Source organism: Aspergillus neoniger (assembly GCF_003184625.1).
Source record: "Aspergillus neoniger CBS 115656 unplaced genomic scaffold BO87scaffold_5, whole genome shotgun sequence".
Taxonomy (NCBI): domain Eukaryota; kingdom Fungi; phylum Ascomycota; class Eurotiomycetes; order Eurotiales; family Aspergillaceae; genus Aspergillus; species Aspergillus neoniger.
In genome coordinates, this window is record NW_020291133.1 from 189,922 (window position 1) to 216,714 (window position 26,793).

General features: G+C 48.7%; 14 protein-coding genes and 1 non-coding gene across 15 annotated transcripts; 9 read left to right on the plus strand and 6 right to left on the minus strand.

Moving 5' to 3' along the window:
• The first annotated feature begins 1,891 nt into the window (after nucleotides 1-1,891).
• Nucleotides 1,892-3,323, plus strand: BO87DRAFT_373372 (glycosyltransferase family 69 protein). The gene has a single exon (XM_025622528.1). It carries the CDS (start codon nucleotides 2,023-2,025, stop codon nucleotides 3,298-3,300), a length of 1,278 nt encoding a protein of 425 aa, XP_025483155.1. The 5' UTR covers nucleotides 1,892-2,022; the 3' UTR covers nucleotides 3,301-3,323.
• Nucleotides 3,324-3,925: 602 nt separating this feature from the next.
• On the plus strand, nucleotides 3,926-5,985 carry BO87DRAFT_422553 (uncharacterized protein; the record flags this gene model as incomplete). Its single annotated transcript, XM_025627125.1, has 4 exons — nucleotides 3,926-4,181; nucleotides 4,274-4,757; nucleotides 4,817-5,400; nucleotides 5,459-5,985. 4 exons carry the CDS (start codon nucleotides 3,926-3,928, stop codon nucleotides 5,983-5,985), a joined length of 1,851 nt encoding a protein of 616 aa, XP_025483156.1.
• Nucleotides 5,986-6,476: 491 nt separating this feature from the next.
• BO87DRAFT_373374 (esterase/lipase family protein) lies at nucleotides 6,477-8,226 on the plus strand. The gene is made up of 6 exons (XM_025622529.1): nucleotides 6,477-6,978; nucleotides 7,035-7,260; nucleotides 7,313-7,369; nucleotides 7,429-7,740; nucleotides 7,795-7,968; nucleotides 8,022-8,226. Exons 1-6 carry the CDS (start codon nucleotides 6,887-6,889, stop codon nucleotides 8,121-8,123), a joined length of 963 nt encoding a protein of 320 aa, XP_025483157.1. The 5' UTR covers nucleotides 6,477-6,886; the 3' UTR covers nucleotides 8,124-8,226.
• A 48-nt stretch (nucleotides 8,227-8,274) lies between these two features.
• Nucleotides 8,275-9,337, minus strand: BO87DRAFT_373376 (ankyrin repeat domain-containing protein). The gene is made up of 3 exons (XM_025622530.1): nucleotides 8,811-9,337; nucleotides 8,726-8,754; nucleotides 8,275-8,658 (listed from the first exon to the last, which is right to left on the minus strand). Exons 1-3 carry the CDS (start codon nucleotides 8,920-8,922, stop codon nucleotides 8,377-8,379), a joined length of 423 nt encoding a protein of 140 aa, XP_025483158.1. The 5' UTR covers nucleotides 8,923-9,337; the 3' UTR covers nucleotides 8,275-8,376.
• A 55-nt stretch (nucleotides 9,338-9,392) lies between these two features.
• BO87DRAFT_373377 (DsbA family oxidoreductase) lies at nucleotides 9,393-10,847 on the plus strand. Its single transcript, XM_025622531.1, has 2 exons — nucleotides 9,393-9,910; nucleotides 9,970-10,847. Exons 1-2 carry the CDS (start codon nucleotides 9,658-9,660, stop codon nucleotides 10,539-10,541), a joined length of 825 nt encoding a protein of 274 aa, XP_025483159.1. The 5' UTR covers nucleotides 9,393-9,657; the 3' UTR covers nucleotides 10,542-10,847.
• Nucleotides 10,603-11,663, minus strand: BO87DRAFT_184370 (O-methyltransferase). Its single transcript, XM_025618433.1, has 3 exons — nucleotides 11,575-11,663; nucleotides 10,928-11,453; nucleotides 10,603-10,875 (listed from the first exon to the last, which is right to left on the minus strand). The coding sequence occupies exons 2-3, from the start codon at nucleotides 11,445-11,447 to the stop codon at nucleotides 10,664-10,666; spliced, it is 732 nt and encodes a 243-aa protein (XP_025483160.1). The 5' UTR covers nucleotides 11,448-11,453; nucleotides 11,575-11,663; the 3' UTR covers nucleotides 10,603-10,663.
• Nucleotides 11,664-12,423: 760 nt separating this feature from the next.
• Nucleotides 12,424-13,306, minus strand: BO87DRAFT_327267 (type 1 glutamine amidotransferase; the record flags this gene model as incomplete). The annotated part of the gene is made up of 3 exons (XM_025620178.1): nucleotides 12,901-13,306; nucleotides 12,765-12,839; nucleotides 12,424-12,708 (listed from the first exon to the last, which is right to left on the minus strand). Exons 1-3 carry the CDS (start codon nucleotides 13,267-13,269, stop codon nucleotides 12,424-12,426), a joined length of 729 nt encoding a protein of 242 aa, XP_025483161.1. The 5' UTR covers nucleotides 13,270-13,306.
• A 497-nt stretch (nucleotides 13,307-13,803) lies between these two features.
• On the plus strand, nucleotides 13,804-14,690 carry BO87DRAFT_373379 (FMN-binding negative transcriptional regulator; the record flags this gene model as incomplete). Its single annotated transcript, XM_025622532.1, has 1 exon — nucleotides 13,804-14,690. The coding sequence occupies exon 1, from the start codon at nucleotides 13,899-13,901 to the stop codon at nucleotides 14,685-14,687; it is 789 nt and encodes a 262-aa protein (XP_025483162.1). The 5' UTR covers nucleotides 13,804-13,898.
• Nucleotides 14,691-14,865: 175 nt separating this feature from the next.
• Nucleotides 14,866-16,667, plus strand: BO87DRAFT_413103 (Zn(II)2Cys6 transcription factor domain-containing protein; the record flags this gene model as incomplete). Its single annotated transcript, XM_025626547.1, has 3 exons — nucleotides 14,866-15,781; nucleotides 15,935-16,242; nucleotides 16,276-16,667. The coding sequence occupies exons 1-3, from the start codon at nucleotides 14,937-14,939 to the stop codon at nucleotides 16,665-16,667; spliced, it is 1,545 nt and encodes a 514-aa protein (XP_025483163.1). The 5' UTR covers nucleotides 14,866-14,936.
• Nucleotides 16,668-17,541: 874 nt separating this feature from the next.
• Nucleotides 17,542-18,594, minus strand: BO87DRAFT_393954 (amidohydrolase family protein; the record flags this gene model as incomplete). The annotated part of the gene is made up of 2 exons (XM_025625086.1): nucleotides 17,542-18,458; nucleotides 18,498-18,594. The coding sequence occupies 2 exons, from the start codon at nucleotides 18,592-18,594 to the stop codon at nucleotides 17,542-17,544; spliced, it is 1,014 nt and encodes a 337-aa protein (XP_025483164.1).
• A 1,436-nt stretch (nucleotides 18,595-20,030) lies between these two features.
• Nucleotides 20,031-20,850, plus strand: BO87DRAFT_448160 (alpha/beta hydrolase; the record flags this gene model as incomplete). The annotated part of the gene is made up of 3 exons (XM_025628283.1): nucleotides 20,031-20,076; nucleotides 20,139-20,333; nucleotides 20,378-20,850. 3 exons carry the CDS (start codon nucleotides 20,031-20,033, stop codon nucleotides 20,848-20,850), a joined length of 714 nt encoding a protein of 237 aa, XP_025483165.1.
• A 484-nt stretch (nucleotides 20,851-21,334) lies between these two features.
• On the minus strand, nucleotides 21,335-23,062 carry BO87DRAFT_351579 (uncharacterized protein; the record flags this gene model as incomplete). Its single annotated transcript, XM_025621141.1, has 2 exons — nucleotides 21,335-21,844; nucleotides 21,896-23,062. 2 exons carry the CDS (start codon nucleotides 23,060-23,062, stop codon nucleotides 21,512-21,514), a joined length of 1,500 nt encoding a protein of 499 aa, XP_025483166.1. The 3' UTR covers nucleotides 21,335-21,511.
• An 824-nt stretch (nucleotides 23,063-23,886) lies between these two features.
• On the plus strand, nucleotides 23,887-24,676 carry BO87DRAFT_373381 (FKBP-type peptidyl-prolyl cis-trans isomerase). Its single transcript, XM_025622533.1, has 6 exons — nucleotides 23,887-24,055; nucleotides 24,155-24,222; nucleotides 24,272-24,332; nucleotides 24,402-24,422; nucleotides 24,476-24,517; nucleotides 24,567-24,676. Exons 1-6 carry the CDS (start codon nucleotides 23,919-23,921, stop codon nucleotides 24,622-24,624), a joined length of 387 nt encoding a protein of 128 aa, XP_025483167.1. The 5' UTR covers nucleotides 23,887-23,918; the 3' UTR covers nucleotides 24,625-24,676.
• Nucleotides 24,305-25,754, minus strand: BO87DRAFT_373382 (alpha/beta hydrolase). Its single transcript, XM_025622534.1, has 2 exons — nucleotides 25,177-25,754; nucleotides 24,305-25,105 (listed from the first exon to the last, which is right to left on the minus strand). The coding sequence occupies exons 1-2, from the start codon at nucleotides 25,552-25,554 to the stop codon at nucleotides 24,785-24,787; spliced, it is 699 nt and encodes a 232-aa protein (XP_025483168.1). The 5' UTR covers nucleotides 25,555-25,754; the 3' UTR covers nucleotides 24,305-24,784.
• Nucleotides 25,755-26,649: 895 nt separating this feature from the next.
• On the plus strand, nucleotides 26,650-26,730 carry BO87DRAFT_t68. Its single transcript has one exon. It is a non-coding gene; the product is annotated as a tRNA-Arg (tRNA).
• The last annotated feature ends 63 nt before the right edge of the window (nucleotides 26,731-26,793 follow it).

Genomic DNA, 26,793 nt, shown 5'->3' on the forward strand with positions numbered 1-26,793 from the left:
TCCGTGCTTGCTACCATTGGATCAAGGTGCCAGATCTGACAACCAGATTATGCTTGTTTACGGTTCTCGCTAGGGGTACTCCGAGGCTTCAAGCGTAAGAATTTCGCCGGGACGCGAATGGCTTGCACAGCCATTACACAAAAAGATTTGTGTTCGATGATCCCGTGAATCTTGAGTTACTCCAGATCGACCCAATCAGCATATATACCCAACAGGAAATGTAGATCACCTGACCAAGTCACCATGATATTAGCGTTGTGTGGTTCCTGGTTTGGTGAACTTGTAACTTTAACTTAATTCTTTACAACGAAACTCTGCCTTAGGTATCTCTGATCACAGAGTAACTGAACTTTGAGGTCAAGGTATCTTGGTGACTTTTATCTCAGAAGTGGAGGGCCTAAGCAGTACGGTCGCCAAGTTTGTGGAGCAGGCACGACCATCCTCGTATAGAGCATAAAACCCAGGAGATAGAGGTGAACGGCTGACCTGCGTATATGCGGCAGTAAGATTGATTTATCTCACGAGAGTGGGTTGGTCTTAGAAGCTAGATTTGGTGGTTCTTATTCCGCTCATTAAGACAGCATACTACCAACATGAGACTGCAATGAGCCGGTCTCGGTACTAAAGGAAAACTGTCTGGATAATGAAGGCTCTACTCTGTGACAGTGACTTGAAATTCTCCTTTATTTGGGAGCTAGAGAGCCCTCCATATTGTAGAGCGGACACAAGCTCATCATAGAGGTGGAAGGGTGTGATCGGCCGAGAATCGTTATTTTATTTCTATCTTTTAGTCTTCTTTTCCCCTCCTTTCTTTCTCATATCTTTCGAAATTGAGTGGGTCAACGGAAGGCCATTCGCCAATTTGTTGGGCTAGACTTGCTTAGTTTAGACCAGCTCTCAAGAGAGATTCCAAGTCGGGAAGCTCGTTTCCGTAGGAGCCGAGAATGAGATGAAACAGACAATGATCTAGTCAGTCCAAACAGCTCATAGCGAAGATTAATTAGCCCCAGTAATTAATGTAAGAGCATTGACACCATAAGCACTCAAGACCAAGAGGCTAATACATATAGGGTAGGTGCTTCTACGTCAGCTTCAGAGCGTTGAGTTGTGCCTCTTACTTGGCAAATTTCCGATCGACCTCCGCGGCGCAAGGCTGAATGTTGGAAAGGCCTTGTCCTTGTCCCTTCCGCTTAGTTCTGGACGGGTACGTAGGACGGGACCCTCGGAGAGTCGGAAGAATTGAAAGCAAGCACGAGCCCCTGAATCTCCACTCCAGCTGACTTTTTGCTTGGCGATACGCGCCGTTCATGAAGTTAGTGACGCGGACCCCGGCTAGGCTGGAGGTGGTAGTGTGGATGCTCCTCGAATGAGAGAAGCTTTGCGGCGACACGCATCTCCACTGTGCAGCCGCCATTGCGCACTACTTTGATACTAATTATACTAAAGGGTTCGTAGTCGGAATTGGTCTGTTGGGGCCATATCTGTATTGTATTGTTACCCGATGTTACAGGCAGAAGCCTCAATCATCTCAACTACTAACCATCCATCTAAATTTATTTTAACTTTGTTCGCCATCTGGTAGGGCAGAAAGTTTGAGCCTGTTGGCGCAAGCCACGTCAGATACAAGTAGCTAGATTGAGAGAGAAATCTCACTTCAATAAAAAGCTAATAAAACAATGATTTTCTTGCAGTTGGCATCGTCGTCACAAGAATGCACTGCCGAGACAACACAGCCCTGAGTGGTGCGATTCTCGATCTGACAAGTTCTGACCAGTAGGTATCATGTGGTATCATTGTTTACAGCCGCCGCTGACAGTCAACATTTGCGGAAAAGGATTCAGGGCCCGTCAGGGAAGTTCACAATGTAGATCCAGCACCCATGCTAATGATGCTATAATGTTAGCGTGGGCGTCAAGGCTTTGCTTTCTCTTTAAAAGACCGATACTCCCGAATCAATACTGACAACCCGTTTGTTTCATCTTGTCTGCGCGAATCTTCAATTCTTCTGATGCCTGAGCCAGGATGACATTCGGACGCCCGAGACCATGGCGAAGGCTTTTGCTAATCCTTGGGGCCTCAGCTATTCTCTTCCTTCTTCTCAGCGATGAGAAACCACGGTGGTTAGAGACTCGTGCCCATAGCTCGTGCACTGGGTTCGACCTTGCATCAGTATCCGAAGACCTCCACTCGCGCATGAAGGCTGAAAGCGACTACACCCCGGTCGAGATCCATCAATTCGTGTGCGGCATTATCAACCATAACATGACTGCGACAGCTCACCTTGAGTGTCCCGCGACGATCAGCCAGCGTTACCATACACTGATTCCAGTCGACGGAAAGCACCCCAAAATCCAATACTTCTTTGCCCTCAACCTTTACCAAGTGATTCATATCATCCTCCCTCTGATGGGAAGCATCCTGGAGGCTATTCGATACCTGGGGCCGGAACATTGCGCTTTGTCGATAGTGGAGGGTCGGTCAACAGATGGAACATATGAGATCCTGTCTCGTTTGAAGCCGGAGCTGGATGCTATGGGGGTGCGATACTACTTCTCCCGAAGCCCGATAAATCCACTCGGGCCCGGGGAAAATCGCATCAAGGATCTGTCTGAACTTCGAAATATGGCCCTTGAACCCCTGATCACAGGAGCCAGACAGAAGGGCAGTCCCTTTGGCCACGATCCCATGATCATATTCATCAACGACATCGGCATCTGCGCGGAGGACATACTAGAGTTAGTGTACCAGCAAAAGGTGCAAGATGCGACAATGACATGCGCATTTGACTGGAGAGAGGAAGGAGTCATTCATGATGTTTGGGTATCCCGAGACCTCTCTGGAGATCTCTTCTTTGACATTTCATCTGATGGGCGGATATGGGATTCTCATAACCTTTTCTCCCATCATGGTCCCACTCGTGAACGCTTTTTTAAGCATCTTCCCTTGCAGGTCTATAGCTGCTGGGGTGGAATGGTCACTTTAGACAGTGGCCCATTCATTGATGGGCACGTGGAATTCCGGTATTCAGAGGAGGATGAGTGTTATATGGGTGAGCCTACACTGCTGGCACAAGATCTATGGCGCATGGGTCTTGGGAAGGTGCTTGCTATCCCCACTGTGAATGTTGCATATGAGTATCGCTGGTCATTGAGGGCTAAGGAGGAGAAGGGCTACGTTCATACGATATTGGAAGGGCGATATTCCCCTCATGATGAGCTCGTCCATTGGCAGAAAGAGCCACCAAAGCAGATCAAATGCATGCCAGCCTGGGACGACCAGTCCTGGGTAGACGCTGTTTAATTCCGAGCCATTTTCGTAGTGTGGATTTAATGTATTGTGATGCGCATTCACCAGTTAATAATGGGTTATTTGCTGCGGGCAGACAGGCAGAGCGAGGCAGTGCTTCCACCCGACTGTTCGGTCGCGTGTACGTGGCCTGCGATGAACCCTGCCTGGCGCACCTGCGGATAGTTATTAAAGGTATCTCGTTGATTGCAATGGCTTTTCCAGCCAATAGCTGACCGTCTGAAAGCGGGTGAATGCAGGGATAACCTCACGATCAGGGCCCGGTTGGAGCTAATCCTGCGCCGTTGCTGACTAGCGCTGACACGCTCGCTGTGTTCTCAACCTGGCTGCTCTAGCTGAATTTCCCCTCCATGTGATGCTGCTGCCTGGATGCATGTTCCAAGTCTCCGTTGCACCGGAATCCATCAACGTATTGTGGGTGGCCCGTTCCGAAGCTCAGCCTATCTAGGCCCTGCGGCCAAATTCGCATTTCATCCCTGGAGGCGGGGTTGCTGCGCCGCATTGGCCTACTTTCGTCCTTTGTTCGGAGATGAGCCGGGCCTTAAATGTCTCGAGGCCGTCTTGCAATCCGTTCGTTCACTTTTCTTCGCCGTCCGCTTGGCAGACTGCAGCCTTCCTCATGGCGCCTCAGCATCACTACACGCTGGCGGATCAAGGAGAACTGGAAGTAGAGGTAGTATCGGAGAGCAATACAAACTCAACTGGAAATGCACACGCAGAGGCTACTCTACCCCAAAATGAAAAAGGATTTTCCGATGAACCTCCAGCAACCCCTTCGTCGGTCGCATCCACGCTCGAAAAGGGCACTACCAGCACGTCCCACTGGACCATTGGGTGGATGACCCCAAGCTCCATCATTACTTGCTTTCTCTTAGGTAGGCTTTCCTTATGTAGAGGACGAGGTGCCTTGTTATGTCGGCGCCGTTTCTTTACCAAAAATGGAAGCTTTATTGACTGTGCGTTTCAGCGGCCTCTGTGGCCTCCATGCATCTCGGTCTCTTTCATTGGCTGGACCAGCGTGAAGTCGAAAAGACCATCAAGCAGCCATACGTGACAGCCCTATCTGTTGTATTCGTGAACGGGTTCCGGACCTTTCTGGCCGCCGCGTTGGGAATGTCTTTCATTCAGATGCTGTGGAAGGACCTGCGCGCGCGCCCGATGCGCATCGGCGACATTGACGCCTTCCTCTCAGTGCTGACGAACCCCCTCTACCTCGGAAATGTGCAGCTCCTAACGGTGGCTCCTATCCCGTTTATTTGCGCCTTAATATGTTGGTGTATCCCCATCGCCATGATCTTCCCAGCGGGTGCTCTGACCGTCGAGTCCAAGTCGTTCCATACCTTGGCCAACCAATCGGTTCCGACATTTGACCCAGCCTTCATTGGAAATGGCACTTTTGCTGGCATGATGACCGAAGCACTGTGGCAGCCCAATTCTTACGATGTCTATAGGTTAGACTGAACATGATTATTGATTGCACTTTGGACAGAGGCCCTAACAACTTTATTAGTGGACCTAGTTATAAGCTTACCCGCGTCGCAAGACAGGCCATGATGGCGGGGCATTACCTTCCAGCTTCGTCTCCGTGTGCTACCGATTGCTCCTACAGTATTAGCATACCGGGCCCCAGCTTCGAGTGCCGCAACTACTCCTCTCCTGATCTCTACGACTGGGTCAACCAGACCTACCCTCAGACGAACACGAGGGGGTATCTTTACATCGCATCGCAAGACAGTGCTGCTCGCACAAACCGCTCAGAAAGTTTCTTTGACTTCGGCCTGCGCTGGAAGAGGGACAATGAATACGACAACCTCACCTGCCGAGCATTCGAGGCGACCTACAATCTGCACATCACTTACACAGGGAGCCAACAATACGTATCGGCGGAGGTCAATCCAATTCGTCAGCTAAACAGCTCGTATATGTACGACGATGGTGGCGTATCTCCTCGGACTGGGACTCTGGACTCGCAAATCAATGCGACCACGACGGGAGACACCGGAGGCAATGTTATTGACATCTTCCGTCGGGCGAATCTGGCCGCTATCCAGGATTCACTGGTACTGGCACTCTCAGGATACATTGACATGCTCAGTGAGTACTCCTTCATGCAAGTAATAGATTAACATCAATAGAGGCTCACAAAATGTAGTCATCCACGGCCAGCCATCAGCCAACACTATCATATCCCTGACAGACCTATACACAGGCCCATCAAACACACCGACCTTCAACATTACAGGCGCTTCAATGCAAGATCTGTTGAGAAACATTACTATCTCCCTCCTGACCATGAATCAAACAACCACCCAGGTTACCGTTACGAACAATCTAACGGTGAACGTATACTCCTTTAGCCGACCGGCACGCCTGATCGCCACGTACTTTGTGTGCCTTGGATCGGCGTTGGCGTTCATTCTCTTTGGCGGACACGCGCTGATCAGCAACGGTATTTCTGCCAGCATGACCGGCATGTTCCAGACATTATGTACTACTCGAGCCAGTACACGGCTAGATGATCTGGCGGCTAAGGGGTGCTTGGGAGGTCGAGAGAATGTTCCGGATGAGTTGAGGAACCTGAAGGTCATGTTCGGGGAAATCCAAGGGAAGGATGGCGTGCGCATGGCTGGACTGGGTTCTGTGGATGAGGTTACTCCGTTGAAGAGGGGCTCGATATGACTTGATGATATAGTAGACTCGGCGTAGTATATCCGGGATGGACTATTGGTACATATTATGATTAATGTTTAAATGTGACGAACGATATTACTACACCATTAAAATGAGATACTATTGGAACAAAGAGCGTGGTTGTGGCACGTAATAGTTTAGTTACTCAGCTCGGAATGTCCGCTTGATTATAGAGATGTGAGAGTTATTCTGTCATCCTCGACCAATACAACCTTTGCCGAGAGCGCAAAATGCTATGTTATAGGATGGGTTATTGCATCTTCTGGGTTTTCTACCCAGGGCGAAATTCTCTGTGGCGAGGTACGAAAAACGAAATGGCCTCATGCAAGAATGAGGGGAAGTTGCATGTGCCTCACTGGCCAATGGAAACAACATCATAGAAGGTTCCACATATATTGGAGCCTTATATTACTCGCTCAAAAGAGATTCTTGACCACGTACAATTGAATCACGCCCACCTTAGAAACCCCAGCCTTGGAGAAACAGGGTTTTAATACCATGGTACTCCTTCGTGGTGCTATCTCGGAGACCTCGGGTTCATTTAGGGTGACATGGCCGCATCAGCAGCCAACAGCATCTCGACTTGCAAATGATCGACATCCGCCGGGCTTTTATGCATGATGGCTTGGACCTGTCTTTTTTTGCCTGGTAGACTAGCAGGATGCCCAAGGTATGGGCGGGGCAGAGGAAAAGAAAGAGGGCGGGCAATACCTATAGCGAGATTCAAGTTGAGTGTCTGGCTATTCACGTATTATGCAGGCAGATATAAAGCCATTCAGGCTTCCTTCGGCACTCAAGACATGGAATCAAACCACTTACATCCTCAGTGACTGACTGAAGAGCTTCAAGCACTTACCCCGCCATTCTCTGCATAAAGCAGACACTCATCATGACTATCTTCCGGAGCTCGGCAAAGGCCAGTGAGAGCGAATCTCAGTATGGCATTAAAGTGTTGTACGACTCCAACGAAGCGGAGGTAGAGTATGTGATTAAACCCTAGAAGCCAATATCCTTTCCCATCGCTGACTTGCGTTCAGTATCGTCTTCGTCCACGGTCTTGGCGGAAGTCGCGACGCAACCTGGACGATCGATGATGTGTGCTGGCCCCAAGCCCTTCTTCCGCAGGACTTACCCAAGACCCGTATCATGACTTTTGGATATGATTCACGGGTGGTCAGCTTCACATCAGCTTTATCGCAGAACGGAATTGTGGGAAATGCTGAGGATCTTTGTGCTCAGCTATCGCGGTTCAGAGCCTCTTCGGTAAGAGGCAATACTACTTCTTCTGAGTATCGTAGCTAAGGATGGCAAATAGCCAGAGCGCCCGATAATTTTCGTAGCTCATAGCTTGGGCGGCTTGGTCTGCGCACAGGTAAGTTGACAACCCTTCATTTATTCCCAATGTTTGGGAGATTTAACAAGCCATCGAAGGCTGTCGTAGCAGGCAACCGCAGCTCCCCCTCCGACAATACACAGATTATCAGTAAACACGTCCGTGGCATAGTCTTTCTGGGGACCCCATTCTGCGGTTCCGAAATCGCAAACTGGGTGTCTCGTCTCAACAAAGTAGCGGATTATATCTTCGAGAGCAGCAAAGCCAATATCTCGGACCTGAAAAACAAATCGGACACACTGCAGCACCTGATCGAAGAGTTCGCGAACGTTTTGCGAAAACGCGATAACTCCGACGACAGTATCGTGACCACTTTCTTCTATGAGCAGTTGAAAACACAGGGAGTTATGGTAAATGAACTGCAGATCCTGGAAGTTTTAATAGTTAGGCTAACATGAGCAAAGGTGGTTGACCGAAATTCTGCCACTATCCCCGGTCGCGGAGACATGATATCCATCCAAGCCGATCATAAGAACATCTGCAAGTTCCGATCGAGGGAAGATGATGAAGGATACGGGTTGGTGCTTGGGGCACTGAGAAAGATGATGGTTGAGGTACCGGTGAAGCAGAAGTCGAGTGTAAGGGTCTGCTGCTTGACGTTCACTGCTACGCCTGCTAATTTGCATTCTAGAGCCCTGTCTTCAACTTCAACAATGATGGAGCTTCCATCATGAACCAGGCAGGCCAGCAGACTATCAATGGGGGAATGAACTTTGGGGCGTTTGCACGGTAGACGAGCGTACTTAAACACGGGCTCTTGGTGCTCTACCGCAATATGATACGAGATCGCAACATTTGTCGCTGAGTTATGATATCTTGTTCGTGTGGGATAAGACGGTAAATTAGAAGATGCTTGCATTTCATTCATCAAGAGTTCTATATGCATCGATAGTAGACTTGTGTGCCTTCAGGAAAAGATTGAAGATTGCTAAGAGCGAATATCCTTTATGATTCGTGAAAATAGAGATAGCTGTTAAACCCCTCCTCTAAAGCAAATTCAGCTCCAACTTGTTCGCAAGGGGAATATGACCAAGCAATCTGGCGAGCTCCGAAGGACGGTGATTAGAACGATTTCTCGCATTTTTGTCGGCCCCTCGCCGCAAGAGGATGCTGATAATATCAACGTGTCCTCCAGATGCAGCGACATGAAGCACTGTGTGACCCTGCGAATCCGCGGCCGAAACGTTTGCGCCGTTGTCCAGTAGATGCTCCACTTTTGCAGTCTCCCCTTTAGCGGCTGCTTCTAGGAGCTTCTGATCAAGATGAGACTGGCATCAGGGATGACACATTAGTCTGTGATAATAAATTTGGGTGCTGAACAGTATATCTGTCTACCTTATCCTCAGCAATATGCCGCACGCCATCTGTGACTGGATATCAGTACTAGTGCAGTTATTAGAAGCTTGACCGAATGATATACCTTGGTCATAGGAATAGAAAGTATTATTATAAATACTGCCATAAACAACTTGACTACCGGCCTGGTTATGAACCGTATTGTCTTTGTTGTCGAAGGTATTTCCGTCACCCATCTCGTCTCAACAGGCACTGTAATCAGTCGAAGAAAATGATAATTCGATTTAAAATCGTTACTGGCAAGATTTAAAATGGAACGGGGTGAGGAGGTACAGAAAATTCGAAGTTAAGATGTGTCAAGCTGTTTGGCCTGAAGGTTGCTGCCCTACAACTGCATTTCGCTGTCCAGCTCAACTAGCTCCATCGTTTCGTTGGGAATCATTTGCCTTGAAGCTCAGTGGGGTCTGCAGGTATCAATATGCAAGAGTTGCAGGCTATGATAGTATTGGTCGGTTAGCATGGAAAGTCCTCCAGACCAGGCTATTCCCGCCGAATCCGAGGAGGGGCAGGGGGGGACGCAGCGTGAGTGGCCTGACTAGAGTATCCTGAGTCTATGCAGGTACTTCTTGCTAGGCACGTACTGCGGTTAATCATCCAGTGATGGCATCTTATATCTAGAATTTAAGACAGAAATACTAGTCTTCTTCAGCAGGCTAACTTCTAAATGCACTCTTACTAGCGTTCAGCGAAGAACCTTAGCTTCGCTCGATCGCCGGATGATTGCCGCCTAAAATCAGTCAAACATGTCTCTCTGAGGCAACTACATTTACAACGCCACTCTTCTAGTCGGCATCTTTCGTCCTACCCCGAATCAAGTGCCAGCACTACTTATATAACCCATGAAATCCCTCTACCTAGATTTCCTTCCCTTCCCAACCATATTTCGTCTTCAATCCAGTTTGTTCGCAACCATGGCACTCATTAAACTCACCGTCATCTCGGATCCAGTTTGCCCATGGGTATGTTACAATCCACCCACGGCTTCTTATATCCATTTGAATCTAAACTTCCATACACAATGCTATATCGGCTATCGCCGCCTAACCAAGGCCATCCGCCTATACCAGAAAACCTATCCTGGTGGAAGCCAAGATCGCATCCGCATCTCCTGGAAACCGTACTTTCTAGACCGCGAGGCTCCAATGGAAAGTGTACCCTACATAGGTCTGTAGCCTTACATCTTCCAAAATCGAGGCAAATCCTAATCAATTTACCCACAACAGAGCGAATGACCCAAAGACTCGGAGCTGATAAAGTTCTTGCCGCAAAAGCTCGGTTGGAGCGACTAGGCGTACAAGAAGGGATCCATTTCAAGTTCGGAGGTCGATTTGGAAGTAGTCTACGTGCGCATCAAGTGATGTTGCTGAGCGAGTTGGTTAGTCGGGAAGAAGAGAATGATGGACGTGGTGTTCGCGATATTGCTACGGCTGTTGCTGAAGGCATCTTCCGAGCTCATTTCGAGGATGAGTTGGAAATCACTGATATTGAAACCCTGGTGCGCGTTGCCGTGTACGCTAGTGAGGGGTATTTGGAGGAAGCGAGAGTCCGGGCCTGGCTTGAGCAGGGACAGGGGGTGGAAGAGATTGATGATATGGCGGCAACGGCTCGTCGGGAAGGCGCTCACGGTGTGCCATACTTTCGGATTAGCGGAGGAGAGGTTGCTGAAGGTGGGGCGTTGACTTTAAGTGGTACCCAGGATGTCGATGAGTTCTTGAAAGCTCTCATTGCACATAAAACAGGAAAGGAACTGGAATCTGCGGACCAGGAGGCAGGTCAGGCCATGACTTCGTGTTGAGTTTATGAGATGCGTCAAGTGAACATGTACTATTACTGAGTCAAGGAGCTCATGCAACTATGTACAAGTTTGGTCTGGATACGTTCTGCTTCATCCTCACTGTTCTCACCCTGCTTCTCTGTTTACTTTCCTTGCGGCAAGTAAACGCTCATCTCAAACCCATTAGTGAAAGGCAAAGTCATGTTGCGGAAGCCATTCTCAGGCGATCTCAAGAACGACAGCAGATCCGCGTAGCCCTGAGCGCCGGAGATCGTATTATCAGTAAGAACAACTGCACCGTGTCGAAGGTGAGGGAGAACAGTTTTGAGGGTAGGAAGTGCTAGTGGAGTCCAGACTACGGATCTCAGTTAGCATGTGGAGTGTCTATCAAGGATCACAGAACTCACTATCAAGAAGGAGAAGATCAATCTCCGGCAGCCCTTCCTTCAGGGTCTCAAGCAGATCACCTTCTCTGAGATCGATCTGTTTCTCCACAATCTCACCGCACTGATGCCAGTAGCCCCGCGCAATATCTGCCTTCGATTTCTCCTTCTCCGTTGCGATGACAGTGCCAGGCTTGCCTGTCGCCGCGGTGGTCTTTGCGACAGCCAGAGCAAGGTAGATGGTGCTAACTCCAAAGCTAGTGCCTGCCTCGATGATATTGGTGGCGCCCATGGAGTTGATCAGCTGATAGGTAAATTGGCATTTGTCTTCGTCCAGCGCGATGAACTTGTCGAGCATGAGTTGATCGAATTCGGCTTGCGGGTTGGCGGCAGGGCCTTTGCCTTCCAGCTTGCCGAGAACAGCTGTCGAGATAAATTTGCCATTCTTGGAGATCAGGGCTTCCTGTTCCAAGGACTTTTTGTGAAGTTCGGAGAGGAGCTGTAGGACATGTTGCGGGGCATCGACGGGGTTGGGGGATGGCATGGTGTGCTGTTATTAGATGTCAAAATGAGTGCTACTTAACAGATATATTGAATTCGAGCAGAAAGTAACTATAAGGTAGGAATTCTTCAAGATTGCTGTAGACTAAGGTAGATGGTAGATGAAATACGTTGCTTTGATCACGCCGGAAGAACAGGATGAGTGATGGATGTGGGGGAAGAGTGGGCTCTTGGCGTTCGGAGTAGCATCAACAGGGGCATGTTTTCTTCCGGATAGCATCGGAACGGCAAAGACGATGCAGAGACCAGTAACTACAGTGAGACTTTCAAGGGAACAGATGCCGATAAATAGAACTCCAGCATCCAATGATGTGGTAATATAGCGTCGTACACAGTCAGACTCTTCCAGGCCAAATCAAGGCTACAGCCGGTAATGGCATTTTTAAGCTTACGTCTGCCTGTTCATCTCCCTTCATGAAATGATTTATCGGTACATATGGCACCAAAGATTCATACTTGATTTTTATTCTCTTTCGGCTTCTATGGTTGTTCTTGACTAAATGAAGTTGCCAGGTCCAGAAATTTTGGAAGATTGACTCCGCGGAGATCGAGTATAGTTCTTGGCATTTCGGAGAAGGCGATTGAGTCATCTGGCACCACAACAAGAGGAATGTAACATATCGGCTAATGAAAGCGGTAAATTCAAGATACTGACTCTATTTTCTAGCAGCATTCATGGATATAACTGCTGTCTTCGTAGGATCAGGTGGCGCCGGATGTGAGCTCTCCCCGATACACTGCATATAGAGAATCGGCCCTAGTTAGGGAATTAACATGAGTCATCATGGCTCTATCGCAAGACCTCAACGTTCCAGGCAAAATGACTATGAATAATAAGTATCTGATTTACCAGTGTCACATCGCGAATGTACACGAGCAAAGGATGACAGTTTGTTAAGATCAAGAACCCCTCTGTCATGCTAGTATGACCCATGCTTTATATTGCAAATAGGATCAATCTACTCCCTAACCCACTCTATAACCCGTCTCAGCACTTCAAAGCCATCTGTTGGCCGTTCCAGCTTCGCCAATCGATCTTGTAGTTCCCGGTCCGAAAGATTGCCATTGTACACATCATCCTCTTCCAACAACATCTTCTTGGCCAGTTCAGTCTGGACTTCTGGATGCGCCTGGAACGACAACACAGTATTTTCTTGATTAACAAACATTTCATGATTTTCCGCCAGGTGAATAAAGCCTACTCCAGGTCGGGCCACCTCTCGTACATGAAACTCCGGTAACCTCTGGGGAGAATCATCAGCAGGGCGAACAACCAAAGGGCAGCCATCAAACAACGCACGTAGGTCTTAACACCTGATCGGGTAGAGAAAAACTTCATTCCAGCTTCGGTCAACTTCACATCTTCAAGGCCGGCCTATCATAGAAGATATGTCAGTTTGTGGGTGATGATGAGCTGGGCGGGCTGCGGGACATACAATGGGTCCCGTAGGCACTGCTCGTACTTCTCCGCCAAATGCTCTTGATATAGCTTGGTGGCCCCAGCAGATACCCAGGATCTTAGTCTTTGGTGACTCCCTCGCAGTCCTACGGAGAAAGTCTAAAACACCAAGGACCCAGGGTTCCGAGGATGAGGCATCGGCTTTCCCTCCACTCAAGACGATCAAGTCATACTCTTGAGGATTGGGGAAATTTCCTTCAAACACGGGATCGTACATATTGGCCTTGACATTTGGTGCAATAACATCAAAGGCATCTTGATAAGACCCGCGGACATCGTTCCAGAACTCATTGCCAGGAGGTGTGTTGATGAGGACTGCGATGCGTAGTGGCGATTGGTTGGCCATTGTGTTGGATGCGCTGGTAGTTCCTGCTACACTAAATGGACGATATAAGCTTTCCAGGATGCTAGTCCTCGTCTATGCTAGCGAAAACTGGCGGATACTTATACTCGTTATGATTTACTGGCTGTCGTCTACGCCGTACCCGAAAAACAGAGTCTTTTCTCTCCGGAGAGACAGTACATCGCACCCGCACACCTGTTATAGTAAGATCTTCTTCGCAGATCTGATTGGGTCACCAGAAATAGAGGCCGCCACGAAATACCGAGCCATGACTGACAGGGGCAGAGGCAACTGTTACCCCAACCGGGTTACCGAGAGCGATCGGATCTCTGGCCGAAAGTGGATCTGGACCCACTAATTACCGGATCAAGTGCGCGAGAACGATGCCGAGCGGAGATTTGACATGGAAAGAGGCATAGGACTAGAGTCACAATCGCTGGTCAAATCACGTCCTTTGGATTATTATGTTTGAGACAGATAAGGCGAGAATCTTGAATCCTCCATAGTTGCTAGTGGCAAAGCAAAATACGCAGGCATCACATCAATATAAAGTTGATCTATTCCTCCCCAGTACCCTGCCTTCAGTCTTCCAACAATCTACACAGTATACTCTTCCTCCAGTCCATCAAACCATGTTCTTTGCCAGTGCACATGCCGAATCTGATGAGGAGGTGCTCCTCCAATTCATCAAGGAGAACCCTCTGGGTATGCTCATTACGGGCATTGACTCCTCCGCCCAAGACTTTCTCCAATGCACCCACGTCCCCTTCGTGCTAGACCACCCCAAGACCGAACAAAACCCGTCGTCCAATCCGCAACTACGTGCCCATATCGCTAAGCAGAACCCCCAAGCCAAAGCCATGCTCGAGCTTGCCAGTGGAGCACCACCGAGCATCCTTCCGCTCGAGCGCGATGTCCTGGTGGTATTCAACGGACGCCATGATCACTATGTGACCCCCAAATTCTACACTGAGACAAAGCCCGACACCGGCAAGGTTGTCCCAACGTGGAACTACTCTGTCGTTCAGATCTACGGAAAGCTCTCCCTGTTTTATGATTCCAGGACCCCAGAGGCGGGCGCCTTCCTGTCAAAACAAATGCACGATCTGTCAGAGCAATGCGAGCGACGAATCATGGGATTCACCGGAGGGGACCGACCGCAGCCGTGGAAGGTTGCCGACGCTCCCGAGAGATACATTGAACTGATGCAGAGGAATGTGGTAGGAATTCGGATCGAGATCACCAAGATCGAGGGCAAGTACAAGATGAGTCAGGAGATGAGGCCCGGCGACCGGGACGGCGTGGTTAAGGGTTTCGCGGCTATGGGAGGAGAGACTGGGAAGGCTGTTTCAGCTTTGGTTCAGGAACGAGGGGAGTTGATTGATAAGAAGAAGGCGCTTAAGTCTGCTTCGATAGAATAGAATAGCATAAAAGGATATTCTATCTACTTTGCCCCGAATAGATCGGCGATGAATCATTCCTTGATCCGGTTTAGCGTGTGAACCTTTGACTGGTTGCACAATCACGTGCACCACATTAATAGTGACTCAACCCCTACTATGGATTGCCCTCGGCTCCCATCCGACAGACTGGATGGGTTTCTGCTACTACTGACATCAAAGGTCGAATTAATGGAAGATAAAACGTCTCCCTCATCCTAATTCTATCACATGTACAAGCCTGCGCCACCCAGACCCAAAAAGACAAACATCATCCGCTCCCGCAATGGCTGTCAGAGTTGCCGCAGCCGCAGAACCAAATGTGATGAGCGAAAGCCCACATGCGGGACCTGCGCGAGACTTGAGAAGATCTGTGAATATGCTAGGCCAGCTTTCAAGTTTCAAATCGCGACATTCGACGACCCAAAACCATCACCAAAGCAACTAGCATCCGCAACAACATCCAGTGTATCGTCAGAAGAGACAAGACCAATACAGGAGACAAGCCCAATACCGACTGAAGACCAGACATTGGCTGTCCGAGCTGCAGAAGATGTCACCTCCATCGGAAGCCATAGCATCATCCAGTCATTGCAAATGACGGACCGCGATATCTTTTATACCACCTACTGGGAGGGCTCTTGCTTACCAGCCTTGCACCCGATATTCCATTTTGCCACTTCATTAGCCGCTGACCATCCCATTCTCAACGACGCCCTTTTGGCCCTTTCATCGTGCAATATCGGGCGCCTTCATGCTGAGCGCAGAACACCCTCAGCCGGGACGATGTGTTCAATGAGTCCTAGTCTCATCCACCAGACACGGAGTCATCTATACTACTCGTCCGCAATCCAGAAGTTGGCCATCATGCAATCACAAGACTACCAACAGAACTCAGTCACAATATTAACTGTTCTTGTTCTGTTCGCTCATCTGGAGCAAGCCATGGGCAATTTCCAGGGCTTTTACACTCACGTCCGGGGGATGATGAATCTTCTTGAATGGCATGAAGACATCAAAGACACAGCCACCAAGTCGCTGCTTGCTTCGTGGATGCAAATCCACTATGTTATATAGTGGGCTCGAGCCTATTTCAGTTCATTGGAAGTTTGTCAGCATCTTCCATCGATACCCTTGCCAGCCTCTCTGTTAGACGTACCTCAGACACTACATGAGCGACGTGTGAAAGTCCTTAGCATCATATATGAATCACACTGATTGAACTTCAGTGCCGCACTGCAGCAGTTTCAGAATTTTCGGTCAGGCGACGTTAGTGATCCCGATTTCGACGAATACTATGTATATTGCACTACTCTATTGCACAAAGAAGCGGCAAAGCTGGATGCATGGATATTACAACTTCCGCTATCCGAGCAGCTAATATACAAGCTCAACGACACAGACAGCACTACAATCCGCTTCCAGTCCCATGATGCCGCGCTGAACTATGCATACTACGTAGTTGCACGAGCCATGCAGTGCACGGGTATTCTGCGACTCCTTTATGATCGCGAAACCGCCCTTCCCGGACGGGAGTGTAATGAAGAGGAATATTAGGTTCAGACATTAGTCCGGATTGCACAGTGGAGCGATATGCAGACGTCCATTACCAAAAATAGCTATACTATCGGGTTCTCGGGCTTACTCTTGGCGGGTATTCTCCGATGCCAGAGTCTATCAGTAGGCTTGGAGATCCAAGATTGGTTGCAGACGCTCATTAATCTGCAACCAACCGAAGAGGAGGCATCTCCTATCTATCAAACCTTCAACGTGGTCAAGATCATCAATCAACAGAGAGCCCTCGGCCGTGATGTTTTCACTGTCACTCAGCCAGTGGATAACGGCGGTGGAACACCCAAGCTTACTGGGTACAACAGCCAGTCGATTACAAGCCTTCTCTTCCATGGGAAAAACCATAATCTCGACTGTCTTTTCCAAGATTGCATCTCCCTGAATGTCTGATTCACTCGACAGTGGAATAATCCTTTCCAACCGGACACATTTAGTCGCATGTTGTACGCAGCATTGCTGGAGTATGCATCCTCCCTGACAGACAGTCAGGTGGTTAAGCGAAGCACATTCAAAGAGTGCCCTATCGGCTCCATCAGAAGAGAATCAATGCTTTCGGGTAGATCCTTGTACAACTAATATACAGGCCACAAGGAGATCACCTGTAAACTGGCCTTTTAAATCCCTCCAGACGAGATTTCAGCAGTGCCAATGTAAAACGACAGCCGCCTTGAGCCGGTTTGGGCCGCGAGGAGGCATTATCATACATCCATCCCGCTGCATTACTCCCACCACTCAGTGACCAGCCAGGGTCACTGATTGAGACGGGTTTCTAAACTCACCCGGACAGTGCTGGATAATCACACAACGGAGTTTTCCGAGCTATCCACACTTAAGACCCCTAGTCATCCTCCGCCGGCGTTGTCCGAAACAGACTTGTTTCTGGTCACAGAGATCTGCATCACCAAACCCGAGGGATAACCCACACGAACCCTTAAACGCAGTTAAATCAAATGTTCGTGGATGCGACGAAGACAGGCACCCGGCCTGCGGTCTGTATGTGTTTCATGTGATGTATTGATTGGATGGGGACCCGATACTCGGTCTCTTCCACTGTGGAGGAAATGGATGGGAATTGTTTCCGGCAGCAGCAGGCAAGCGGGAACTTACGTCCTTCACTATTTGCTACTACTGAGTCACACCGTTCTGAAATTCATTTATCCGGTCGATGTACAAACTACGCCCCTGAGCTTCGGTAGTTGAAGGGATGCAATGTGTTGATTAGCCTAGTCGCGGGTGTCTCGAGCTTCCGATCCATTCAAGATGTTCAAGCATCACTATCGTGAAACTTGTCCAACCTTAGCAATTTCTTCGCATTCTCCCGACCAATGGCATAATAATTGTCAACACCTCCAACAGCCTCAACAATAGCGTCCTTATCATGATCCCACCAGTTACAGCCACTCTCGGTTGTTTCATACGGGTAGTCAACGCTAAAAAGGACCCGGTCAGCACCAATCTCATTGACCACGTACTTCAAAGTCGGAGTGGAGAAGTGACCACTAATAGTAAGCCAGATATTATGCTTAAAGTAGTGGTAGAGGCTCTTCTGTGCCATGACCCGACCCTCCTCATTCGCAATTGGCTTCTTGACGTCCCGGAACCAATGGTCAATCCGCCAGAAATCGAACGGAATGTGCTCTCCCAGATGACCGATGATGATTTTGTGTTTTCGAAAGCGATCAAAGACTCCGCTGGAGATGATTCCCAGCGTATGTAAACTGACATCGTTGGCAAACGATAGCGGGGGACCGATAAGCGCAGGTCGTTGAGCATAGAGTTTCTCGAGGATGACCCCGGTCGGAGCAGCAGGATGGATATACAAGGGGACGTCCAGCTCCGCAAGGGCTTTCCAGAACTCATCATATTCCGGCTGGTCGTAGAACAGGTACGTCTCACCATCTGGACCCGCATGCTGGAAGCTGCACAGCAGCGCGCCGTGAAATCCTAATTCCTGGACGCAGCGGCGCAACTCATTGGCGGCTTGGGCTGGATCATGCATTGAGAGGCAAGCGAAGGCGCCCAGACGGTCCCGATGGTTTTTGATTTGCTCTGCTGCCCAGTTGTTGGTCTCGGTGGCCAATCGTTCGGCTTCGGCTTTGTCGGCGATGCCCTGGATGCCGGGGACGGTGAGAGAGACAATGGTGTATCCGATGCCGTGTGCGTCGGCTAGCTTCAGTCGTTCTTGATTGATGTCGTTGATTTAACGCATGTAGCGGGGACGGTCATTGGGAGCAATGTAGAGACTGGCCTCATGCTTGGACTTTTCTTGCATGTTAGGCCGCTCGTAGGCTTCTTCGAGGACGACTTTGCCTAACATATTGGTGGCTGGGCGGTGATTGTTGAGAATCGCGTATGCTCCTTTATCTCTGTCTGGTCATGGCTGGACCTGAATGTTTACTCAGTCTCAAAGTTCGTCGTACTCTATCAAGCCGCTGTGTACGTTTTACAGTCTGATATTCAAAGCAGTGATGGAAGAAGCAGTTATGCAGCGAATTGATGAAGTCATCTTTGTGGGTCTGTCCCTGACTTCATATGACATCATCATCATCATGCTAGTCTGGTAAATCGAAATCTACAAGATAGTCAATTGAGACATATCTTGAAGTACTGAACTACTCTGTCAGAATTCTGAGTCGCATTTTCTCATTCGCAACAGAAGAGACTGCGGGTGGTCAAATACCAGAATTATCCTGATATCACCCCAACCATAGAGGCCTACTGGAGAAATATACACCGTATATCCTAAATTGGCCACTTCCCACTAATGGATAATACACTATATCTTTTGCGTTGGCGAGAGAATCCTGAAGGGGCAACATGGGATGATCCACTTGAAGAGGCGAGAACAAGATAGGGCTGAAGTCCGACGTGGTCTATCGATGTGGGTCGTAATTTGCGGGAGAGCGTTATCAGTACGCATTAAGTGATTGGATGGAATACAATAATTCTAATATTTGATGAATGACAATTGATAAGGATCTCCGAAAGGATCGATTATTTGGAGAAAAGAAAGCATCCATTTCCCTATGCTCCCAAGGTTGTATACAATGTTTGATTTCGCTTGGGTTTGCTCACTACCAAAGTATGGACACGGTTGTGCTTTTGTCAGTCACATAAAAGTCGTTCTCACGCTTCTTATCCATAAGTTGCATGCAGCCGCTGAGCTGCTGCAACCCAATCTCGGAGCTATATAGCGCTAATTAGTCCATAGCCCTGCAAGCCGCTTAGTTATCTGCCAGGTGGACTACGTATTGCGTCATCTAAGATAAGCGCCCAATTCTCTACTCTGACTATAGTGGATTGTAATATATGTGACTATTAATACGAGATTTCAATTCGATTTTGGCTATAATGACCGTTTCCGTTCATTGAGAATCTGATCAAGTTCGAAAGGTTCTTGGTAGAGTATTGAAAGTACTGGATATTATTGACTGTCTTCAAGACAAAAGAAGATATAGATATAGAGCACCTACTGATCTATTGCACGTTGTAACCGCTTTGGTATGGATGTAAGTATGGGAGCACATTCTATATCCGAATGGCACATATCAATTTAGTCAGTGCCACTGGGCAATTTCCAAGAAGTCAGTTGACGTGCGTGCGCCTATCATGCAAGTACCCCGCATCTAGTCATAAATAAGAAGCCGAATGCCACGGTGTTAATCACCTCTTCGACATTAATCCTCATGAGGAAAACAACACCATTTGATACATCTTCAATTGAATCTAAAGCTCCTTAAATCAATCGCTACGATGACAAGAATAACGACCTCCAAGCTCAAGATTCTTATGATCCATGGTACTATCCTGACTCTAAGCACGGATGTCAATACCACCACTGACCATAATTACTCTCGACAGGTTATACTGAGACTGGAGAGTCATTTCGCGCAGACATACGTGGCCTGGAGAAAGCCCTCGTGGAAGCCTTTCCAGCAGCACCTGCGCCTGGATACCATCCCGATTACCCAGATGGTGTAGAGCTCGTGTACCCCGACGGCACCTGGAAACTGAAGCCAACCGACTGCGAACGCTATATACCGGGAACTGACCCAGGTTATGGATGGTTCTACAAGGTCAGCGATGACGATGAATTTCAGGCCTTCCCGATGCACTGGAAAAGCTTGGTAATATCATGCGCACTCAGGGTCCCTTTGCCGGGGTGATTGGATTTTCCCAGGGAGGATTTTTAACTGGGCTCATCACGAGCCTGCTTGAACCAGGCAGGAAGAGTGTCTTCGAGAAAGCCGAAGTCGAGAGTGGAGGTATTCCGTTCCCTAAGTCATTTGATGGAGTCGAGCCTATCAAGTTCTCGATCAGCTGCTGTGATTTCGCTGGATTGAACCTTCGATACAAAGCCTTCTATTCCCCAAAGATTTCAGGGCCAATGCTTCATATGAATGGGCAATTTGATGAGTATGTGTACTACAAAAGAAGCCGCACTCTGATTGATGCGACCACAGGTGCTGAGGAAGAGAAAGTGCTCATTCACCCTGGTGGTCATTCTGTGCCGACTAGCAAATTGTATACAGATGCGATGATCATGTTCATCAAAGGGAAACTCGCGTCTTGATGTGATTCTGTGGGTTACAAGCTGCTATATACTACTTGAGCGGCGAAGCACCTGCATAGCCAGCACTTTAATAGGGAGGGATGAAATACATCGGAAACCTTAACCATAATAATTCTCAACACTACCCGGGAAAGTATAGAACCGAGTAAGGAAGCCAATTTCACGTGGTCTACATGGACAGGTACACAAGAGGAGCTAATGCACGTGGATAGTGGTTGACATGATCTGGTTTGGTGTCATGTGACCTCCAACTAGTGACGGTATGCTTCAACAATCGTGTCTGTGTACCTTTTATTTAATTTGCTCTGTGGACCAATCATCAATCAGAAGCTCCAGCAGTCATTCACACTACAACATACATCATCCATGAATCTTTATCAGTTACTTGTTAATTCATGGGTTCGAGCGCAGCCTAGAAACCTTATTTCAACTCTTCATAAGCCCCAGCTGACAGTATCCTCTTCTTACCTTAGCTCTCACTACAAAAGTCTACTTAGTTGAATCGTACTACGAAGGCATTGGGTTTTTTAAATGGTAAGCAACAGTCAGTTTTTCAAGCTATCTTCAACAAAGTTTCTCGAAATTTTGCAGTACAGAATCGTGGACTTTTCGAAGCCATATGACCTGGTTCAAGTGGTGGCCATGAGAACCTCCAACCACTTCAGCAGAGCTCGTTCTTGATATAAAGTCCCTGCTCGTCATCGGTCTCAAAGTTCAGTTCGTCTGTTAAACATACGGACCCGACTACTGTGTCGAGTGCTCCTTCACCCACGTACTTCAGGGCTTTTTTTATTAGGGTGTCCTCGTCAATGATGTCGGCTACATCATCTATTTTGTCTTCTTTAATTCCATCGCTTTCGCCATCATTGCCGGCTTGCTCCTTCTCGTCTTGACTATGCTCGGACTCGGCAGACTGCCAGGTGACTTCCCTAAGGAAATCTTCAAAGGTATTTTCCACTTCGAGGATAGTTGGTGACAGCTCTTCCGGCACGAACTCGGGCTGAGGCAATGGTGCTGACGTGCTGGATTGGTCGGTCACCAGCACGATCTCGGGCTCGGGCAGTAGGTCGAACGCAGTTGAAGACGAGCTCACGGAGCCAAAAAAGTCCTCGATGGAACAGGCAGCTGCCTGTATGCTGGGATCGTTCTCGATCTCCTCGTATACTTCCGGCGGAAACTCGTTCTTAACCCAGGACAGATGGCCGTCAATAAGTTCCTGGTCATGCTCCAGGTTGAGCGTCAGTTTGTTGTCCTCGAAAATGGACAGGTTCAACTGCGCCGGACCCTCTCCCACAAAGACATAAAATTGAGCCAACTGGCCCACTACGATCCCACCGTAGAGGGCCCTTCGGCTTCCGTGGTCATTCTGTCCGTGGTATGATGCAGCCAAGCGATTCTTAAGGGGGACCTGCAAAGCAGGCCAATCGACGTCTAGTGGGCCCGTAACATCTTTCCATACGAGCATGATAAAGTTGATCTCCCTGAAGGGGTACTCTCGGTGGCTGACAATGACATGGCTCAGGTCGTAATTACGGAGCCCAACAAGGTCCGTTTGCTGATCGATAACCTCCATGTCAACCTCGCTCAAGCAATCCTGCATCCGACCGAGCCACTCATTCGGCGAATGGATGCGGCTCGGTCGGGGGGCACGGCTAGGCCGAGAGTACGGGGTCGAACGTCTCTGGTGCCGTACATACCTCTTGATGTGCCCCTGCGAGTTGGGTATGACGGAGCTTGCAAGGTCGGAAGTTGAGCTGGTAGGGCCGGTGGTAAATTGTTCCAAAGTCTGGTGGAGTTGTTTCGAAGCATTGTGTGCTTTAGGATTCATTTCGTCCTCGGGGCTGTCATCAGGCGTCAATGGATACATTGGCCGCATGACAAGGCTAGGCCTACTCCATACTTGTCTGTAAAAGGCGGGACGAGGCATGGAGGTGGTCTCTTCGGGGCTTAGAAAGGCCTCCGAATCTGCCGACATAAGTGGCGGACATGAGTACCGTCCAGCCCGGCCTTCATCAATCAGACTTTCTTCGCTGATACCGGACACTTGATTCAGCAGGTGTCTATTTGCCTGGGCCCATGTCTCCCTCTCTGATTCTTTTGCCTCTTCAGCGTTGCTTTCTCCACGTTCTATGCCGGCGCGCACTGCATGTCGTTGTGTATCAAGCTCAGAGTGCTTGGGTCTGTCCTGTCGCTTGGGGCGTGAGACAGGCATATTGTCTGCTCAGAGCTGCTTTGCTGCAGTGAACACTTGCTATGATAATGCCTTGATGTGATAGTATAGTGTCTTGCTACCGATGCTGTAGGAGATAGGAAACATCTTGGTCCCTGGAGAGGGAATCGGGATATAAAAGGGAGACTTTCGCTAGCGGCATGACAGTGACAAGCCGGTTGAGCCCTGCCCTTTGGTTCTAGGCGCAATGCGATGAATGACAATAACATTTCATACATGATAATAGACAGTGCCGTTGTCTTCTGTGGCGAATTCCAGTCAGGGTAATGGGATAACAACGGTTAACTCCCTCCTCGAGATTTAGCGGAGGATGCGCCGTCTTTTGATTGAATTGCTGTTCAACCTCGTTATATTTTTATCCAATAGCAAAAACCCCTCATTATGCTAGACTAGTGTGAATGATTGGCTCGGTGAAGGACGGGGCGCGTTTCAAGGTAACTAGTGAGAAGCCGTGAATACACCCACTGTCTCCAGTGTACTCCATACCGGGGATTCACACCTGTCTGTGAATGTATGGATACCTCAGGCACTGATATGCTACAACTACTACTTTGTGGTCAAAATCAAAGGAAATCAGTATCAAACTTAGCTGAAACAGATACTCTGTTGTGTTATTCTATCTACTATAATTTCATTCCATAGAATTCATCTTCCTACCGCAGTGAAGCAAACATACCTTCCACCCAGCTTCTTCTGCAGGGCTCAAATCAACTTTTTTCCGTTCCGGCACAATCTCAACTGGTCATGTGACCTGCTGGCAGGGAGACGTGCCCCGTTCACAACCCCATTGTTTCCCCACAATCCATCTGGAGTTTACCAGATTACCTCACCAAAAAATATGGGGTTTATCGATTTCATCAAGGATATTCTGCGCCCGGGCAATGGCGTGGATTATCCCAAGCCGGGTGACATGGTAACAGTGCATTACCACGGCTATCTTTACGACCCGGCACGGTCAAGGAACCGAGGGCGTCGGTATGTTCCTATCAATCAGGGAGACACGGCTTGCCGTTTGTTTTACCATCACTTGCATGGCCTGGGCTGTTCTTCATACTAATATTGGTCCCACTATAGATTCGACAGCAGTATTAAACGGGGATTTCCTTTTACTTTCAAGGTCGGTGTCGGCCAGGTGATCAAAGGTGCGTCGGTGCAGCAACCCCTGCAGAATGTTAGGCTGATCAGTTTCAGGATGGGATGTTGGTATTTTGGGGATGAGTCTGGGTGAAAGAGCCTATCTTACATTCGGCCCGTATGTCTTATTCACAATGGCTATCTCCTTTCAACGTGTCCACTACTAACCATTCCATATGTATGACAGTCACTTTGGATATGGCGAGAGGTAAGTTTCATTCTATCCCAAAGATTTGGAATTTGCGCTGATGTTGTTTCCAGGGGAGCTCCTCCGTTTATTCCAGGCAATTCGACCCTCGTCTTGTAAGTTCCTACCCCAAACCAAGGCTTTTCTTGACTCACAGATGTGCAGCGATGTCCAGCTACTCGCCATCAATGGCCGAGGGGTTGAGTCGGATGATTCTGAATAACTGTACAATACTATGTAACTTGCTCGTAAATGTTCACATCATATACCATTTCCTTCTTTTCCACGTCATTTTGCGCTTCAGATACACAGTGTCTCATCACCTCGATCTTGCTCCATATATCTTATTCTTCGTCACACTCATGCTCTGATTTTCGCTGCCATCAAATGGTCGCCGCAGCAGCACGTATAACCTCTGCCACCCGCGATGGCTGACTGAGCTGAGGCATGTGGCCAGCACTGCACCGCTCGATCTTGCTCCCCGCCAGGTTAGCTAGTTGCTCTTGGAGGCCCGCTGGAAGAGCATTATCACCCTCAGAGACAAGGTACACGCTGGGCACATCCTTCCACCCAGCGTAGGGCACCCTGCCATTCCAACCATCGGCCGGCTGGGGGGCAAGCATAGCCAGCCATTTTGTCTTCTCTTGCTCAGTAACGTCGTTGAGAAGCAGCACCTCAGGATCGACGCAGTACATCGCACCTCCCTGTCAAACCACACGTCAACCAGATATCTTCACAATAGGGGACGAGAACATTAATTGGCTGGGTAACCAACCTCAACAACAGCAAATGGCAAATCCTCGTGTTCATGACCTTCCGGAAAAACCGCCGCAGCCAAGAAGACAATCTTGACGACTCCACCCTGTCCGACAGCCGACTTGCTCAGGCCTTCCATGGCAGCGCTACCTAAAAATCCACCGGCCGAATGCAATACGAGAATAACATCTTCCCCGCGGCGCACGATGCTCGTCAGATGGTCGCGCACGGCGGCTATATCATCGGTCATAGCCGGGTTTCCGGGCGAGGTGGTGCCCGTGCTGGGTAATGTGCAGACTTCCGTCTTGAAACCATCAGCCTGCAGGAGATCGCATACGGGAGTGAAGACTTTGGGCCCCTCCCAGAAACCCGGGACGAAGAGGATGGTGGGTGCCATTTGACCGAATGGTAGTAGTACGGTTGGTGAGATTATGGTGGTAAAATCATGGGTGATCGAGAGGGGCAGCAGCTGTGGATTATATCCATGATTGATCTGTCGCTAGCGCATAATGGTAGCCTAGATGAGGGAGGGGTACAAAGCTGCCACTAAAGGCACCGTACTGCTAAGTCACACTACATGTGTACCTACTGGGGCTCAGCAAGCCATTGCAGGCCAGCTGGTGCGAGTCAACAACGTTCTGTTGGCTGCAGTGGCGTGCAGTACGTAGATATGGGGCATTGGTTGCTCCACCCAAAACAAAGGAAAGCTGAACATCTACTTAAAATCTCACGTCAGGCGGACGAGTCGGGACTCCGATTCCAGCCTTTTTGGAGCACAGACAAGGTCGAGATTTGACGGATCAATGGGCCAATGAAACCTTGGTATACTGGCTTATTTGTGATGCGCTAATTGCTAAGCTTTCTGGTCGCTTATTTTCTTCCGTCCAATCGACTAGCATCTAGCTCGCACTCAGCTCATCACCGTCTGTCAGTGGGCTATAGAGAACTGTAGTAGACCAGTTCTACTTGTATGATCATATTTTTTCGTTTTTGAAGCAACTCTACGGAGTAGAATGGTGGACCTTACCGATAGACTTGACGTCAAGTCTTACTGTGTCACTGGGTTCTTGGATCAGTATGTGGTGATATTTGGCAAGGTAAAGGAGTATGTTCAATCGCATATATGGCTTGTGTACAGTATGAGACACTGCATGGTAGTTTATTAGTGCTAAATGTCGGAATCAGGGCAAGTGAGATGAAGCTTGCAGTTGGATCGCCAGTCTGCATGCCAAAATATGTTGCACGCCATACTGGATAAAGAATATACATCTTGCCCGGTCCAGGTGGGAGAACCGTGAGCATGTTCATCCGCGGGAATAAAGGCTAACAGATTAGATAGGAGATTATATATAACCGAGCTGAAATGAAAAATCTAAGGTTGACAATAAAATCCGCCGTCTGTTGACCTGGCCTATCTGCAAGGAAAGCTCTTGTGGAACAACGTACAATTCTCAGCTATAAAGCAAAAGTGTTTTCAACAATCATCAAATACGGCCGGGTGGCGCAATGGTAGCGCGCTGCCTTCCGGTAGTGGATGTGGCAGTGGTTGCGTGTTCGAGTCACGTCTCGGTCGTTCTTTTTTTCTTTTTGCATTTATTCCCCCCGCTACCTGGAGTGATGGCATAACTTATTTTTA